This window comes from Trachurus japonicus, chromosome 14, assembly GCF_045865225.1.
Source record: "Trachurus japonicus isolate A0001 chromosome 14, Traja_1.0".
Lineage (NCBI taxonomy): Eukaryota > Metazoa > Chordata > Actinopteri > Carangiformes > Carangidae > Trachurus > Trachurus japonicus.
The window spans coordinates 24,348,568-24,366,863 of NC_140920.1; the positions used below are offsets into that span (position 1 = coordinate 24,348,568).

At 43.1% G+C, this 18,296-nt stretch overlaps 2 protein-coding genes across 3 annotated transcripts; one reads left to right on the forward strand and one right to left on the reverse strand.

The window, feature by feature from the left end:
• The first annotated feature begins 3,476 nt into the window (after positions 1–3,476).
• rab38b (RAB38b, member of RAS oncogene family) lies at positions 3,477–8,282 on the forward strand. The gene is made up of 3 exons (XM_085798455.1): positions 3,477–3,783; positions 5,524–5,801; positions 7,458–8,282. The coding sequence occupies exons 1-3, from the start codon at positions 3,555–3,557 to the stop codon at positions 7,605–7,607; spliced, it is 657 nt and encodes a 218-aa protein (XP_085654581.1). The 5' UTR covers positions 3,477–3,554; the 3' UTR covers positions 7,608–8,282.
• Positions 8,283–12,914: 4,632 nt separating this feature from the next.
• bach1b (BTB and CNC homology 1, basic leucine zipper transcription factor 1 b) lies at positions 12,915–18,273 on the reverse strand. 2 transcript variants are annotated; one of them, XM_085798456.1, is made up of 6 exons: positions 18,163–18,273; positions 17,588–17,643; positions 17,223–17,471; positions 15,247–16,656; positions 14,052–14,258; positions 12,915–13,947 (listed from the first exon to the last, which is right to left on the reverse strand). In XM_085798456.1, exons 3-6 carry the CDS (start codon positions 17,469–17,471, stop codon positions 13,606–13,608), a joined length of 2,208 nt encoding a protein of 735 aa, XP_085654582.1. In that variant the 5' UTR covers positions 17,588–17,643; positions 18,163–18,273; the 3' UTR covers positions 12,915–13,605. The 2 variants fall into 2 exon arrangements, with proteins under 2 accessions (XP_085654582.1, XP_085654583.1); XM_085798457.1 differs by lacking the exon at positions 17,588–17,643.
• Between the last annotated feature and the right edge of the window lie 23 nt (positions 18,274–18,296).

Here is an 18,296-nt window from a genome sequence, read left to right on the forward strand (position 1 = left end):
AAGTTGTATATTTTGCATCATCTCTCATCATAAACACTGATAATGTGATTTGTTTTTATTGCTTGCATTACTGCGGTTGACTCTCTGTACATGTGATGGTATTTGTTACTGATACATTGCCCTAACCTTTAAGATTTTGAGGCTCAGCTGGATGTAGTTTGGAGATCGACCTGACGGCATCCGGCCAGAGGAGAATAGTTCAATTTACTTTGCTTGGAAGGTGAAACATGACAACATTTTCCCCTGCCCTCTAATTTGTTGTCCATCCTGGGGAGACTTATCGTTTGTATCACAGCGCTAAAGGAGAAAGTGTACAGATGCTGCGTTATGCAAATCAGGGAGAAGGGTTTTTTATTATTCATGCAGACCCTCCCTTTTCTTGGACAGAAATCATTAACTGAGACAGGACAGGAGCTTGTTACGTCTCAAGGGAATGTAAGACATTTTCTCACTGGACCCAACACACCTCCTCAGGTGTCCCACCCACACACTAAGAGCTTATGGACTATAACTTGGATGTCTCCTTTAACTTCTCCTCTGTAGATGTGACATAGCTGAATGTACTGTAAGATAACCTGTCGTCACATGAAGTGGACCAAAATGATCTTCCACCTCAGGATGCATCTGAACGAAAATCCTTTTCCTCTTTTTTTTTTTTTTTTCTTTTTTTAGTTTGCATGATGTTAAGATTTGTTTGCATCTCTTTGAGTTTGTACTTTGTCGAAAACAGTTAAGATGAATAGATACAGTAGCAAGGTAATGATACTATTAGTGATTATTGATGTGTTTTTAATTCCTTTCAAGGACGGGGAGAGGTGGAGTGGATGTGGACCACACTTTATTTGTCAGACATCTATTGCAAAACAGCTTGTTTCCAGTCTGACTTTTTACCTACATGCAGTGTGTGTCAGTGTCTCCCTGCGGTAAATGACATTGTGTTTCCGTAAATGGGCTCACACTGAGGATCCTGCCCTGGGCCTATTGAGATTCTAATCTCTCCTTCGGGCACAGGGAGGATTTTATTTTTTATATACTGTAATATTTTATGACATTTTGACTATGTTATTTCTTATGCTTGAACATATTCAATGAATATCCTTTTTTTAATTCATTTTTTTGTATCTGCATCTTGGCTTGGATGTAGATGAATGTCAGATTCATAGGCTTGCTTTTTTTCTAACTACAATATAACTGATGGGAGCTACTGTAGTTCATGATTGTTTATCTAATGTTTACACAGGCAAGAATGTTTTCATGTTTTTTGAAATGCCCTGTAATTTATTTTCTAGTTTTAGCTTGTTTTTTTAGTTGCCAGAGTAGAATAATCATCATAGACATGTTGCCATATTTGCATGCAGGTGTGTGCCAGTGCCAATGGAAATGTTGCAGGTGCATTAGATGCTTGATGCCAGTAATTCATGGATATAATCTACAGGAGACGTCACCTGCCATTCACATAGACTGAATTTATTGATTACATTTGTGCTGCATTAAATATTTTCATTCAAATCATATATCTTGCACATTTTCTTCATTACGATTATCGCGGAAATGCTTTATTTTCACTTTTTAAAAATCATAGCAGATATCTTAGAGTAACTCAACATGACTCATCATTTTATTTCACAAAGATACCATCCTGGAATAGGAATCTCATAGCTAAATGCCTGTCATGTTTTAAAGGAGTCACATTTTCTGAACTGGATTGTGTGTGGCGTTATTTTTACACCTCCTCAGTTGATGTTACTTATGAACCTTCTTCTAAATAAGAAGATAATTGTGTCAAATCACTGTGCGATAATTAATAAAATGGGAAACAGGGTTTCTAGGGCACACTGCATTAAATAACACAAGATAATTTCCTGGGCTGTAAATTGTTATGGACTGAAATTGTTCGGTGAAATTAATAGTCACAAGTTGGTGGACAAAGTTTATTCATAGTCAGAGCATATTAGCTTTGGTGAGCCCAGGGAGGCAGCGAGGCCGCAAAGGACCCACTCATTGTTTATCTATATGTTGTTCCATAGTGTACCCTCACTGATATAAAGACCATCTACTAACACTCAACATTTGCATATCACCAGCCAGTCAGTGCAGAGATGTGCTGCAGTAAAAACTCATAGCTGCAGGCTGGATCTATCTGTTGTATTTATTTCATGTAGGTTGGATTTGCAGGAACATATGGATCCTCACAGCCTTGCTCCTCCTTGGCATAAATATATGTGTAATTTAAGTGTGACAACAACCAATTCAGCATTATTGCTTTCTCTGTTTTGTGCCATTTCTAGCTCCTACATACAGCATAATGACATAGCCCAGTTCACAAACAGAAACTGAATATGTAAATCATGCGCTCGGTGCAAACCAGGATGCCAAACCTGGCTGGAGATGCAGGTTGAAGGACTGAAAGACTGCCAGCCTCTTTCCACCTGAAACTCAGTAGGCTACGCTGTGTTCCAGCTGGGAGACTGACTAATACTGTGGTTTGTTTGAAACAAGCAGGTGTGCTGCTTTATGTGTGAGTAACATGTTATTGGTTGAATCTGATTTAACAGAGAAAAACTTTTAACGTTTTTGGTTAAATTGGTCAATTTGATACGTTTACATACACATAATAATCCATTTACAGTGAGGCATTACTTTAATTCAAAGAATGGCTCTAATTACATTCATACTTTGTGGACCATGATGTGATTAATAGCAGAGGAGGCAGCTTTCCTGTTTTCCTCCAGTGTTCAACCTCAAACCAGCTCTATGGTACAGTATGTGGCTGCTGTGGTTTATCTCTGTGATAACATGACAATCAAACAGACCTTTGAGGATTTACATTAACACTGACCATGAGCTGAAGCTACACCTGGTAGTCTGGTAGAAACCTCTTGTAAATGATGGTAATGGAAGAGATGCTTGGATGGCAACTGTGTTTCAAAATATGGAGAAAGGGTTTATCAGATAATAAATTACTTCATTAGATAAATTAAATAACAGCATCAATAGAACCATAGTTTTGACTGGGCTGAAAAACATTAATGCCTTAATTGCATTATGACTGCATTTTCCAGCTACAGTACATGTAAGCAGAGGTTTGTGAAGCATGTTCCCTCTTCAGCCAGTTGATAGAGGTGTCCTGAAACTTTTTTACTGCATAAGAGACAGGACAGACTTTACTCTTCCCTGCACGTGACTGAACTGTTTGTTCCAGATTGCCTTTATTAAAGAAAGTTCAAGACAGTTACAGCTGTTCAGCCTCATACAGAGGGTTACAGTGTGATTAGTTACATAATGTGGCACTAGAGACTCATACACCCGCCTGACAGTTTAACATATAGCGTCTCCAATAAAGCGTGCGCACTGCTTATGGGTGGTGAGGCGAGGTCACAAGTTCCCGAGCTCAGCCCCTCAACACAGAGCGCACGACACGCACACGCACACACACGGGGCGGAGGGCGGCTCCGAAATCCGTGCGGAGACAGAGGGAGACGCTCTGGGGACGGAGCCTCACACCGCGCTCAGACCGAGGCGAAGTTAGGGCGTCTGAGATCCGGACAGGTGAAATGAACAACCACTCGTCACAGTCCAACGGCATGCAGAGCCTCCGGAAGGAACACCTGTACAAGGTGCTGGTCATCGGTGACCTGGGGGTCGGGAAAACCTCCATCATCAGGCGCTACGTCCACCAGACCTACTCCAACAACTACCGGGCGACCATCGGAGTGGACTTCGCCCTGAAGGTGTTGAACTGGGACTCGGAGACTGTCCGGCTTCAGCTGTGGGACATTGCAGGTGGGACAGTTCTGTAGGCTACGTGCTGGGTGTTTAGGGTGTCATCCCCTGTGACTGAGGTCTGGTACATATTGCACAACATATAAGCCTAGATTGACTGTTTTCATGATAAGAATGCATACAAACTAAACAACATTCTCAAAAGATAAGTTTTAAAAAGTTAAAAGTTGTTTAGCAAGACTTTTAGTTCCTTAAAAGATGATGATGGGGAGATAGTGCTTATCTTCAAACAGACAGTGAGGCATGACAGTTGTAAAGTTATGAAACATTCACAGCTTGAAGATGCACTGTCATTGTGGAGAGCCCGCTTTGTCTGTCTCACACACACACACTCACACGGACACCGTTGCTAAAGGAAGATGAGCGCACTGTCACTCTGTCATTCATTCAAGGTACAGTGCTGCATCATGTGATGGGGCCCATGTGAGGCAGATTTTAAGGCCAGTCACAGGAGTGTCATTTAGTTAAATAAATAAAAAAATATATCATTACTTACTCACACACACACACATACAGAGAGAGACACGCACATGTTTTCATTTATCACTTTTATAAATTGCATAATTCTTAGAGACTTACATTATCACTCACTGCCCTAACAATAGGCCCTCACCTAAATGACCACTGGCCCTGGAATCAGCATTTTCCCAGTTGAGGACAAGGCTTTTGTCTCCAATTGGACAAGCTGTCCCCAATTAACTGGTATCTAGTCTGAAATTTATTCTCAAAATTCACTTAAATCAGACACACACACACGCACACACACAGAGGCACATGCTTTAAGTGGTTAATTTGTATTGAGTAAATGAAATTACAAGTCACATCTGATTTAGCCGTATCTACCTGCTTGAAGTTGGGCTCAGGGAGGAGTGGGGATAAACTAAGCAGGGACTGTGTGTTTGTTATCATGTATGCAGCGATAAATGTTCTTCAAAGTCATGTAAACTGCACCATCTGTTTATTGAATGACAGCGCGTCAGGTGACGCGTGTGACGTCTGTCGTCTGTCTGAGGCGGCTGTCAGGTCACACCACTGCAGATGAGGATTTCTTGTGATTAATGAAAATCGTTCGTACGTTCTCTGCCATGAAAAGGGGAAGTTCTGGACACATGTGCTGTCAGATTTTCCATTTCCTCTTAAGCATTTTGTCCAGTTCCTCACTTCCACCACAGAGAAAAGTGGACTCACGCTTTAATGTTTCTCAGCCATGTGCACTTCCCTGCTGCACACACACCCAGACGCTCAGTTTTGGACTAACAAGTACTCACATTAAACAACAAGACACACACCCCAGGGGGACTGTCATGTTGACAAACTGCTCCTCAAGCGTCTTAATTTCCATTCCCTGCACAAAGGACAAGTGTGGATTAACACACACACACACATAACTGCACTTTTCAAATGCCATATTCAGACAGGTATTGTGTGTGCCATGGGTCAAAGTTTATTTTTATTGCAGTTTGCCCACAACGCAGATTGAAATAAAATAAGTCTGTCATAAGCAGGAACAAGCACTTACATTGATCGTCTGGTGAGGTGCAACGTGACAGTAAGACTGCAGGAATGTGCTGTTTCATGAGAATGCAGACCTTGCTAACTGCTGCCTTAATGCCAGCTGCATTAGCTGTTTTGCTGCAGAAATGTGGGAAAACAATGAGAATCTCATGGGAGCTGCCATGCCACTGAATAACAGCTCCCTGTGTGTGTGTGTGTGTGTGTGTGTGTGTGTGTTCTCCACAGGTCAGGAGCGTTTTGGAAACATGACTCGAGTGTATTACCGCGAAGCCATGGGAGCCCTCATAGTGTTCGACGTGACTCGGCCCACGACCTTCGAGGCCGTGGTCAAGTGGAAGGAGGACCTGGACTCCAAACTGATGCTGGCTAATGGACAGAGCATAGCAACCGTGCTGCTGGCGAACAAGTGCGACCAGGGCAGAGAGCTGACCAACAACGGCATCAAGATGGATCAGTTCTGCAAGGACCACGGCTTTGTCGGGTGGTTTGAGACCTCGGCCAAGGTGAGACCACAGTATTACGATCCATTTGCAGGAGATAAATTGAAATGTATTCCTGTCTATCCTGGCAATGAGAGTTAGTAGAAAGGATCGATACCATGGTCATATCTGCCAAGTACTTATAAAGCTGGGAGCCAAAATGCTCAGTGTAAAGACTGGAAACTAAGGGAAACTGTCAGCTTGGCTCAGTCTGAAGGTAACATACCAACTCACAAATTAACATATCATATTTTGATTATCAAATCAGTACAAAAAAGTGTAAAAATGAAAACTCGTGGCTTTACAGGCAGTTATGTGTGGGCCTAGTTCTTGGCCTAGCGCTTCCTGTAGTCTCCAGTTGTCATTGCTAAGCCAACCAGCTGCTGGCTTTAGCTTCATATTCAACACACAGATTTCAATCCTCACATTTAACTCTCAGCAATAACACTGATGAGCACTTCCCCCAAAATGTTGGAAGTATTAATTTTAATCAGCACGAGATGACAGTGAATGGGCCGGATTGTGGGCCCTTGGCAGCGAGCGGCTGATGTGCTGAGTGGAGGTCTTCTCCCACTCAGGTCACTTCAGTCAGATGAAAAACATCCCCACATAGGGAACTGGAATTTCAGATCCTCGTGGAAAGTGGCTCAGCGAGATCAATTTACAAAGCAGGGTCAGAGCAAAAGGTGCTGGAGTGAAAAGTCAAAAGTATTAGAGGATTGTTAACAGTTCGACCATGTCTCATATAGAATATATTTTGTATCTGCTCAATCCAACATAGAAACTAGGCGTGAATCACATTTCCCTCTCTATGGCGTGCCTGTGTACACGCTGCCATCTTGGCTAGAGTGATTTACTACTGTGATGCAGTACCCTGTGAATTAAACCGCTTCCGTACACTAATCCAAACGCTATTTACACATAAATTCTACAAACGTCTCCATTCACACTTCCTCTGTTGGCACTAACGTGTCAGCGCGGCCTCGAGTGCGCCGCCGTTCTTGTGGCATCGAGGCTCAGCATTCCCAAAGGTCAAAGGTGACAGGCTGCCGGTTTGAGGCCGATGTGCCAGAGGTGCGGTACGCAAATAAAGACACGCGCTCCTGTATGGTAGAAGAAGAAGAAAAGAAATGTTTACACTGTTCATCCGGAGCAGCTTTAAACACATCAAGTTGCTCACGCGTCGTTGACGCATCAGTGACAGCATGCGGGGAATCTGCATTTTGACCACACTGGAAATGTGAACATTTGGCGCTTTAAATTCTTAATTGGTAACAGTTTTATCTCAAGTCACTGATACTTTTGATACCTTTGGAGTGGCTGATGGGTCTGTTGAACTAAGTCAGGCTTATTCTCCTTTGAGGTATATCATCTGACACAAGGCAGTCACAATCCAGACAGTTTTGATCTGTGAGAACACGGCCGTCCCTCTCTGTCCTCAAGAATCTCTTGAAGACTCATTTATTCTGAGAGCACTTTGTCTCCAAACACTTTCCATGTCCTTCTTTCTGACGTCCTTGCACTTGTTAAATACTTGAAAGCTGATTTGGATGAAAGTATCTGCCAGTTGGCCAAATGTAAATGTGATGTTATAATGAGCTGTTGTCCTAACAATAACATAAATAATACACATGTCAAATATACAGCTGAGTCTCACTGCTGTTTGTCTCTCTCTTTAAGGACAACCTCAACATCAGTGAAGCTGCAAACTTCCTGGTCAAGCACATCATGGCCACGGAGAACGACATCCTGAAATCCGTGGTCCCGGACACCATCTCGCCGCAGCTCGACTCCAACAGGCAGATGAGCTGCTCTGGCTGTTTCAAATGATAAAAAAGGAGGGGGACGCCAACAGGATGGAGTCTCAGTTGGACAAAGAGGGACAGGCGCAACCACACTGCCTTCCATTGGAAATCTAAGTACAAGTTTTTTTAGTTCTTCGGTCCAAACCGGAGTTGAACGTTTTAGTTCCTGCAGAGCTCACAAACTGAGGTTACGTGGACTCGGGAGGCTGCACGTTTATCTGAGAGAGAGTTTGGGTAACTCGTCATACTGTGAGTGTAAAGTTTTTGGCAGAGAATCGTGTCTAACTTCAGTTTGGCATAACACGTGTGTCGATGCTCTTTGGCATGATGTAGTAGATTATTTAAAGTATCAAACGTTCTGAGGCTGCTTCTTGTTTTCTGGCTGCTTCACTCCCTGAAGAAACTGAAGAAAAGGAGTAAATACTCTCAGCATGGTTGATGCAACACACCTAAGACTCATATCCATCCACTGCTGTTTCAAAGTATGATTGTGTTGCTGTTCTCCCTCTATTAACCTCAGGCTTCCTGAAATGTTATTCTGTGAGAGCCAAAGAAAGTAGTATTGATCCTATATTGTGTAATTATGTGAATTTTGCACACATTGTTTTTAATGACTTTAAGTTATTGCCCGTATGCTCATGTGTATGCAGTTCTACTTATTGTGTTATATTGTGTTGCTTAAAAATCTTCCTGCAACTGACTATTGTGTAAGGCTTGTTTAATCAGGCGGTTTAAGCAACATTACTTTTGTATCTATAGCAACGACTTGATCAGGGCGATCAGCTGCAAAAAAATGACACTTTCTCACACACACACACACACACACACACACACACACACACACACACACACACACACGCAGCATCCTGGAGCTTGTGTTTGTAGTTAGTCTTTTACGGCCAGTGGGCAGTTCAGTATTGCAGGGGCTTATCGGACATGTTGGTTTGTTCACGGTGGAGAGGGGTTGTTCTTTTTTGGCTGTAACGTCAGAACTAATTAATGTGTGTATGTGTGTATGTGTGTGTGTGTGTATGTATATTTTTCTTCACCAGTCGAAAAATTGTGTGGATTGTCTGGTTCTAAACTGGACACGCTCATGAGTTCACTTGCCAAAGACTAACCCTCAGTATCCATGGTAACTGGATCAAGTCTCTCTTTTTTTTGGGCATCCACTAACATCTGTGTGAAGCTATTTCTCAACCACACACACACACACATCCACGCAGATCTTTCCACTCTCCTTGTCCTTATTCCTTTTTTTTCTTATCTCTTCCTTTCTCCTCTCCCACTCATTCTGCTGCTATTGTTTCTTCTCCTGTAAAAAGAAAAAAGAAAAAAAGAAACTCTGCTCTCTTGCAGTAAAGCGTCTTTCTCTTCTCTGTTCACATTAAACCTGCACTGGCTCCAGTAAACACACCCAGAGATGCAGGGATGAGTCATGACCTTGAATAACTCTTGGATCTGGGGTTTTAAATGTACATTATGCAGTATGCTGCCATTTAGATTAATAATCATATTATAAAGTGTTTTCCCACAATGGTGGTCAACAGTGTTTGCAGTGTCCATGAGCCTGATCACAACAGTGTCATGTGCTATTGTGTTGAGTCCTTGTTGGCGATTTACACGCTCCACTTTAGAGGGGAATAGGCTGAAACAATGGCTTCTCCACGGGATTAAGATTTCACAGTCTTTGGCCCATCATGTGTCATGTGACACCAGCATCGTGTCACACTTGATGCTTCTGATCTGTTTTTGCCTGAAAAAGAGCTGCATGATCACACACAGACACACACACACATACACGCTTATTGGCCTGTAAAAGACGAAGATGACAATTTAATGCTTTCTTCATCAAGTAAGCAGCATGTCTCCGTCTCATTACATAATTTGTGGGTTGTTCTTTTGCATTATTTAATGTGAAGTTGTAGAAAGAAATCATTTCACACATATCCCATGTCGTGCTGCTCTTTAATACGGTGTGACACCAAAGTACACCGATGCCATTTAACCTTTGACTGGGAACAAACCGTTTTCACTGTTGTACTTCAGCTTCACAAATCGTAGAAAGAGACAGTGCATCAGTTTCCAAGTTTTATTAGTTTACACTGAGAAATATGTGTGTGCGTGTGTGTGTGTGTGTCCTCGGGCTGATCCAGGACTCTCAGGTTCTCATTAGGAAGCCACATGACTGAGTGGATTATTCTCTGCCTGAGGGATTGGATTTGGTCGTCTGCTCCTGGCTTTCGTTAAGACATCATCCACTACCAACAACTAATTAAATGATCCAAAAACACTGTTCAACCACTCTGGAAGAATGTTGTCATCTGAAATTCATCAAGCAATAAGTTAATTAGGACACAAATGACTTTGTTGTCAAAAGAAAAGCTGTGAGAGAGGGTTATTATATGATCATCATTTCAGAATTTTAATTACATTTCAAAATGTGTAATTAAAAGCAAAAACAATGAAATAAACAACTTTTTTGTGGAAAAAAAAGATTCTCCAGGTTATTTGGAGTGTGTTAACAACACCTGGCACAGGTCTGTCTATTCATTAGTGGGATTATGAGCCCAGCATATTGTGCTGTTGTCAGGCTCGGCCAGAACCACCTACAGAAAATACCCACATATTCTCCCAGAGAGAAAGGAGAAGCAGGGAGAGAGGGGGGGGGGGGCAGGTAGCAGAAAATGAGCAGTTTAAAAATCTCACAGCAACAAAAGGTTACAGACGGCTCATCATGACTGTCCCCACATAACCAGAGCTTCCTGGCCTGAACTGCCCCGGCAAGAAATCCATCTTTCAGACAGATTATATCTGATAAATTTTTGATCAGAACACATCAGCCGCCTCAAGCACACGGAGACCAACAGACCAGTTACATAATCCAGCTACAAGAATTTAGATGACAGAAGAGACTTGATCTGATTTGATGAAGTGTCTTTTCCCCAGTTCTCACCAGCAGTAATTGCTCATGTGGTGCCATCTGTTGTCAGATTAGTCACACTGCAGGCGGCTGATCCACTTCCACGTTAACACATGGGAGTTGCTGATTTGTTAGAAACATGAACTTCACCAGCTTCCAGCATTATCTCAAGACAGTGGAAAACTGTTGTATCTCCTAATCTGAAAGACAAGGTTGTGCGTTTTTTTTTTTGATCTATATAAGGACTTATGGAAACTCTGTTCATGGGATCAGATGAAGCAGCACAACTCCTTCTGTTTTTTTTATATTTTTGAACAGTTTTTTTTGTTGTTGTTTGTTTTCAAAATCTACTTTCTATTTAGTTCCTGCTCCAATTTGTGTTTTCCATTTCAATTTATTTTTCCTTTTATGCCAGAAACAGAATTAACACCTGTGTCATTAAGCCTCCATTCGTGCTATTGTTTTTGTTTTTGAAAACAAATTAATTTAAATCATAATTTCAAATGCTAAAAAAAAGAGGCCTGTTCTTTGTTTTGTATGTTACTGGCTCAGTTTTCACAGCCTTTCATGGTGACATGTTACAAGAACTGTCTGCTGCTCACATCCCTTGTGTTTTACAAGAAAACCACAAAGGTAAACACTGCCAGGAGAACATGCACAGACAGGAGCACACACTCACACACGTCAGAGCAAAAGTATTTGAGGATGACTGGATCTGAAACGTAATCACAGCGTGTGAACACCGAGACGTGCTTTCCCAAGAAAATTACCTCATCCATCAGGGCGACTTTCTCATCTCTTAGTCCTTGCTCCACAGCGACTCTTGGTTCCCACTCATTAGTGCCAAAATCCATTAGATCATGTTAACCTGCTTGACCTTTCGCCCCCCATCCATGAGATCTTCCTTTAACTCTCTCTTTATGCAAGGCCTTTAAAAGCCAGTGAGAGTGACCAACATTACTGTGATTTACAGATCTTCATGTGGCTTTGTAATCATCCGGCCAGTCTTACACTACGTTTGATCACATAAAAGAAAATTGAGAGATGAAATAACAGTCCCTGCTAATTAAAATAAGCCCAAGAGAGAAAGAGATGAGTGAAGTGAGGGGGAGAAAAGAAAGAGAAACTCAGAAAAGAAATTAAAAGTTACAGAGAAGGGGGTACTGTAGGTGGTGGAGAGAGAAAGAGAAAAAGAAAAAGAAAATGAAAGAGAGAGAGAGAGACTGGGAATCAGGAGGGAGAAACATGAAAGACTAAGTGCGGTATTAAATCATTAATATGTGTCCAGGTTGAGAGATGAGTCCTCTGAAGACCTTTGTGAACTCAGCTATTCATCACTCACTCTCAACACTGACAGATTTTACATCTCATTAACCGGACTGATGCTGTTTCAATGATACTGCACTGCACCTTCTTAGGTAGATGATGGTAAAAACAAACATTTTTTGTGGTTTGGAGTTTTTGTCAAGTTTAATGTTGATTGGTTCCGTGTCACATTTTCATAAAAAAAAAAACAATACAACAACAACAACAAAAAAAACCAAACAAATGCATTTGGAAAAAGTTGTAGAAAGATACAGTCATTTCTGTGCACAAAAATGTGTGTAGCCTATACAGTAATTTACATCTATACAGCTCCATTGAGTGTGAATGCTCTGCCACTAGGGGGCAATAAGCACCAGTGTTATAGTGCATGTGTAGCCAACAGTTTGTTGCTAAAAACAAAAAAACAAAAAAAATCCTATTTGTCAAGCATCATTAAAATCCACTATCCTGAAATAAACAAAATCTGAACTCTATGGTAGAATCATGTGTTTCTGATTTCTGTTATTCCATATGATCTAATTTCATATTCCAGCTGCTCTGTGATGATTAATACTCATGTGCGCATAAAATACAGTGAAAGTTCATCTTGAGGAAGTGTCAGGGATTTACAATAAGCAGTGAGAAGCTCAACAGGAAAGCTGCAGATGTGTAATGACTGTGATACACAAAAAAGAAATAGAATAGATTTTGCTGCTGAAAATCAGCTATAAAGACACAAAATATAAACATAATCTGCTGCATCCATCAGTGGGTTGTTGCTACGTTGTTCTGCAACAGTGATTTAGATAACTAGGATTTTTGATTACACAGTGCGAGGCGGCGTTTCTCCTAAAAAAAAGCGGAATTCAAACTGATGAGGTGCAGCTTCTTCAGACAATGGGTCAAATTTGAGGTCTGTTTCTGCAAGTGAAAGCAAAGCGGGAGACTTGTTGTGCAGCCCAGAAGAAGCTGTGTCACTGTGGTCAGCTGAGGAGAGGCCGCCGCAATGACGGCCTGAAATATGAGCTCCAGACATGCGACCAGAAGGTAAACATGGCACACGCTACATCAAGTCTCTTTGGTGAGATGCCTGTTTTTTTGGGGGGGTGCAAAAATGCTATGGCGTGTTGAGCTCTACATAGAGAGAACACTGTGTGCAATATTGGCTGTATTATTGTTCCTGTTAACACCTGAGATATTGTATCAAACCGTCCAAAAATAAGACTTTTCAAACAATTAAAGTACATCCTGAGGTAATCAAGCATTGAAGCACGTTTTAAATACACAGATCATTGTTCCCACTGATTGATGCTCGAAGCTGTGATCGTTTCAGTGCTAAAGTCTTCATATTCTCGACGTGCACCTTAGCTGTGTTGATTTGTAAGCAGGTACCTTTACCCAGAAAACAAACTGTAATAAACCCATTTGCAATGCTGGAGACATTCATTTAGCTAGAGAAGGTGGTCTAAGACTTGAGATTTGTTGAATGGGTATTTTGGGTACCTGGAATGATTCCTGACCTCTCTATATTTAAAAGTCCAGAGAGTTTAGATCAATAAGGTAGCAGCCTGAGAGTTTGTTAAAACTTGTGTGGCCTTGTCATTATGAATGCACCGTGTTACTGTGATAAGATGGCGAGGATGTGATTGCTGTCTACAGCATCATGAGCTCAGTCCTTAGTCCATGGTTAATAATGTCCTTAGATGCTGTGTGATACAGGACCCTGGATGACCTCAGGCTCCACCATGCTGGGAGTTTCATCAAAACTTTCAGTGTGTGAGTTGGTTGTGTGTACCTAAGGCGGAGGATGAGTATCTCCGGTGATTGTGTCCCTGCTGGAGCTGGACGAAGCCTCTTGAAAAGCCGCGTACTGATCAGGCCCAGAGGCAGAGGCTGAGCGGGAGGCCGGGGGCCGGAGCTGCAACCCCCGCTGTGAGAGGACAGCGTCTATCTGAGGGAAGATTGAGGACAGGGGGCAGTCCGGAGAGGTGTACTTGGCTAACACCTGGAGCTGGTCCGGCTGCAGGTTGGCTTCGTTGCAGACCCTTTGGCACAAGGCGGTGACACTGTGGCACGTTGTCAGCTTCAGCTGGCTCAGCTGGCTCTTCTCCATCATCAGCTTCTCCCTCTCAGTCCTCTGTGACACACACAACGCAATGCACACAATCTTATTAGCAACTCTGTGAACAAGAAGTGGCTTAATATGAGTTAGCTGATTGAAAAACGTGTTTTTTTTTTTACCAGCTTGTTGATTTCACACTGCAGGTTGTATATGCAGTCCAATTTCCTCTTGCGGCAACGCTGAGCTGCGAGACGGTTTTTGCTGCGTCGCCTCATGTCGTGGACAAACTCCAGCTGTTCAGGTGTAAACACCTGTTGCTTCAGCAGCTGCTGGAAGTCGTTTCTACTCAGATCCACAATCCAGTCGACAGGAAAAGGCAGCTGCACCTGAGGACAGGGGAGGTGGACAAAAGAGGAAGTGATTAAAAAAAGAGAGTGGGTTGGCATCGATGACAGTGTCAAAATCAGTGCTTGTCATGTCCTGTCATAGATGCTGATGTCACTGTGTAATGTTCCAAATATGTCAGATAAATAAAAGATAAATATATAAATGCAATAAGTATATGTAGTTATTAGAAAAACAGAGAGTACTCCAGCTGCAGGTTTGTAGAGAAAGGTGTGATAAAATAATCACTGTCTACATTCATTCTCAAAAGATATTTAATAATTAAACGTGTGCGCATGTGTGGAGTGTGCTGTATATGGGAGCTCAGATAGTTATATATTTATTAAGCTGTTAATCATTAACTGAATTTGAGTTAACTTTTAAAAGCAGAGGTTGGGAATTGTTTATTGCTGCTGCTAATGTGTGACAGGAAATGTACACTCACCAGATTATTGGAGCTGTATAAATCATGGACTGTTTTTTATCTTGTGTAAATAGATGGATTTTTTTTGTGTGTCTGAAATGACCTTAACTTTATCTGTTCACTCTCTCTCTGCTCTGTTTACACTGTCAGGAACATGGACTGTGACATGACAGACTCCTCAAACCTGTTGTTTGTGTGCTGTCTGCTCAACTCAACAGGCTGAGGTGTCAAATTCAGCTGAGTTGGACTCTGGACCAATTAGGTAGACACATGCTCATGGTCACACACACACACACACACACACACACACACACACACACACACACACACACACATCAACTAAACGTGGTGAATGATTAACCCGGCAGTGTAGCGATTCTACTTTCTGTTAGATTAATGCAAACACTCATTTGCATCTGATATAATGTACCAGAAAGTCTTATCTAGAGCAAACATAGTGAAGTAATAACCGCTGAGTGAGGTGAGCTGACGCTCATTGATGCAGTTGCATAGAGGAACAGAGCACAGCTGCATCGCCTTGGTAACAGACTTGATTCACCGCTCACCTGTCTGGCCCTCTCTCTCGCCGACGATTCACTGTCTCCTTCTGTCTCTGTCTCGGAGTCTCCGTCCTCCCCCGAGGTGAGGGATGACACCCCTGAGTGAGACGCCCCCTCGCTCTCGGACAGTCCCGCCGCTCCCTTCCATAAACATTTGCTCTGGTCCAACTCCTGGAAGAAGGGACAGCCTGCGCCGCTGCTGCCGGAGCTGAGGTTCATGTGAAGCTTCAGCAGCTCTAGAGACGTGGTGGTCTGCATCGGCCCGCTCCCTGTGTCAGAGGAGCTTCCTGCATCGGGGTCCAGCTGAGACGAGCCCACGTCGCACCCCAGAGTCTTGACCGGGTGCTCGGCCACTTCCCTCTCCACGGTGCACCCCTCGTTCCCTCCTCTCTCCTCCATGGCATCATCTACCCTCCTCCTCTCAGCTGCTGCCCACTCCTCTGCCTTGAAATGAACAGAGTCACCAGACTCTGGCGGTTTCTTGTCGTTGTTAATGTCCATGACAACCCTCTCCTGCCCCAGTGACCTAGTGATCGCGGGACCCTCGGCTAAGGCCCTCAGAGGGCAATGGTGCATTATTAACCCTGGTGACCTCTCACCCAGCAGTGTGCTTTGGCCCATGGCGACAGCTTTGACACCGGATCTGCACAGAGAGCTGACTCCAGCCGTGTGCTCCATCTCCTCCTCCATCTTCATAACATCAGTCTTTGTTTCCCTCTCATCCCACTTTCCCTGTGTTTCACTTGTGTTGTCTTTCTTAACCATATGAGCCTCCCCCATGCCCATGCCATCTTCTTGCTTCTTGTCATGTATTTCAGTTTTCCACGACTCATCTGTTTCTCCAATTTCATTCTTATTGTTCCCGCTGCTGGGGCAGGGTGAGCAGGGGAGCTGGCACTCATCCCTGATTGCTGTTGCTACGTAGTTCTGACTTTTCTCTGTGGCGCACGTTTCCTTCCCACAAGCCATCTGGAACTTGCGGTACTTGGGACACTGCGTAAAAGTATCATTTGCCCTTTCAGCTACAGGTGTAAACGTGCCTACACTGCTCTGACTTCCCACTTTGCTGTTCACTGTTTTATTGCAGAGCCAAGCCACTTCCTGCTGAGATGGTGAGTCAGCAACTGGTTTGACTTCTTTCTCATCCAACTGCATGTCGTCTGAGTCCATGCCATTGTCCTCCCTTGATAACTGCCTCTTGCATTTCTTCTTACAACAGATCTTTCTAGGAAATGGGACGGTGCCCTTACTGCTGGAGAAGAACTTAGGGAGAAGGAAATCAAAGCAGGCTTCATCTAGGTCTCTGAAACCAAGAATGGAGGCTGAGTTACGTATATCTAGGACATCGTCTTTCCCAAAGAGGAGTTTGGATGTGTAGGCAAACTTCAGCAAGGGCTCAAAGCCGGCAACAGTCACCTGGGAGAAAGGACAACACACAGAAATCAGCACTGTCATAACAGCAGCAGATGACTTTACAACATTTACGGTCAGATAATCATGCGCAGACGGCCTACTGTGGGCCAGTGACGAGAAACTGGAACTACTCTGCCTGTAAATGAGGAGGGAAATAAAGCCTATGGTTGTTGCTCAGCAACAATACACATGACCAAATAAAGTCTACAGTAGTTCCTGTGGCTTTTCTTCCATTTAAAAAAAAATCTCATGATGCTTCCTCAGCATTATCTTGTTTGTGAGTTTTTCAAAAGAAACACAGACTCTCCGGAGAATTAGATAAAGACTTATCAGCATGGTTAACCAACACTGAAAACACTGATATGGTTACTCTTGAAGACCAAACAGGTGATTTGGCTTTTTATTGTAGTATCATTCTGTACATGTATATATCTATGTCTTTGTATCTATATTTACATATAAATAAATAAATAAATATATATATATGTATTATGTACAAGATGTAGATATAGGTTTATGTCATAGTGGCACTGCTTGTGGCATCAAGAGGCAACATCCCACCCTCTCACCTCTTGTGGCAGAGTGATGACCGCTCCGTGCTGCGTGAGGGGGGAGATCCTGTTGGTGAAGTATTCACTACAGGAAGCGAGCACCGAGCGGTGGGCTCTGAAACTCTGGCCCTCCACCACCACTGTAACATCACACAACATGTCCCGGCGCCGCTGCTCGTCCAGGCTGCGCAGCACATGGGAGGAATGCACTGACGACTCAAATGTAAACACAGACGAGCGGGGAGCAGACATGGCCATCAGGGACATCTACATGTACACACAGACACAGACACATACACTCATTGTTAACCACTTCCCCCTGTATCAAGATACAAACCGAGAATGGAGTTAAGACATAGAAACAACAACAAAAACATGCCTACCTTACACAGCTGACTTTATATATCCAAGTTTCTTAGAGTGGCACAGAAAGTCCCAGCTGTTGAGGACACATGGTTATTTCTACGCTTCCCAGAAAGCCTTATCTCAACTCGGCTACAAACTAAAAACTGAGCTTGACTCAGTCATATGGCCTGTGTGTGAGTATGTGAGAGGGAGGGAGACATAGAGGGAGTGTTGTGTGTGTGTGTGGGTATGTGTGTGTGTGTATTGCAACAGCGCTGGGTGTAACAGAGCAAGCGCTGACTCATGTACTCCTGCTGATAAAGGATGAGCAAGCAGTTTTCCCGTCCATACCAATCCCACCCTTGGATCCGTCTGGTAAACTAAACAGGCTCTTCCCCCGAAAATCCCTTTTACAGATTTACCCACAGACACAATTCAGAGATTAAGGTGAAGGTTTCTAAAGCCAGTGTTTAGACAGGCTCCTGTCTGTTGTCACTGTCTTTAGATTTTAGATTAGCTTGGAATTACTCAACCGACTGCAGGCGCAGGCCATTTTGAGAACAAGTTGTGTAAATGTGAGGGGCAGAAGAAGAAAAAGAAAAAAGACACTGACCTGTAAAAGAAAAAAGATGGAGTCTGCTGAGTTCACCTACAGGCTCATGTTTCTCTGTGGGGTCCTTGTCCCATATCTTGCTGCATTTCCAGGTAGAGCAAATCTTTCTGTGAGCTTGGTTCAAGTTCCTTATT

What these genes read in the sequence shown, in the direction of transcription:
- rab38b (XM_085798455.1), top strand. Translation starts at nt 3,555, where the DNA reads ATGAACAACCACTCGTCACAGTCCAACGGCATGCAGAGCCTCCGGAAG. An exon ending in TCAGCTGTGGGACATTGCAG is followed by an intron (nt 3,784 to 5,523) that starts GTGGGACAGTTC and finishes TGTTCTCCACAG; the next exon opens with GTCAGGAGCGTTTTGGAAAC. An exon ending in GGTTTGAGACCTCGGCCAAG is followed by an intron (nt 5,802 to 7,457) that starts GTGAGACCACAG and finishes TCTCTCTTTAAG; the next exon opens with GACAACCTCAACATCAGTGA.
- bach1b (XM_085798457.1), bottom strand. Translation starts at nt 17,471, where the DNA reads ATGTCCCTGATGGCCATGTCTGCTCCCCGCTCGTCTGTGTTTACATTT. An exon ending in TCATCACTCTGCCACAAGAG is followed by an intron (nt 16,657 to 17,222) that starts GTGAGAGGGTGG and finishes CCTTTCTCCCAG; the next exon opens with GTGACTGTTGCCGGCTTTGA. An exon ending in CGAGAGAGAGGGCCAGACAG is followed by an intron (nt 14,259 to 15,246) that starts GTGAGCGGTGAA and finishes CCCTGTCCTCAG; the next exon opens with GTGCAGCTGCCTTTTCCTGT.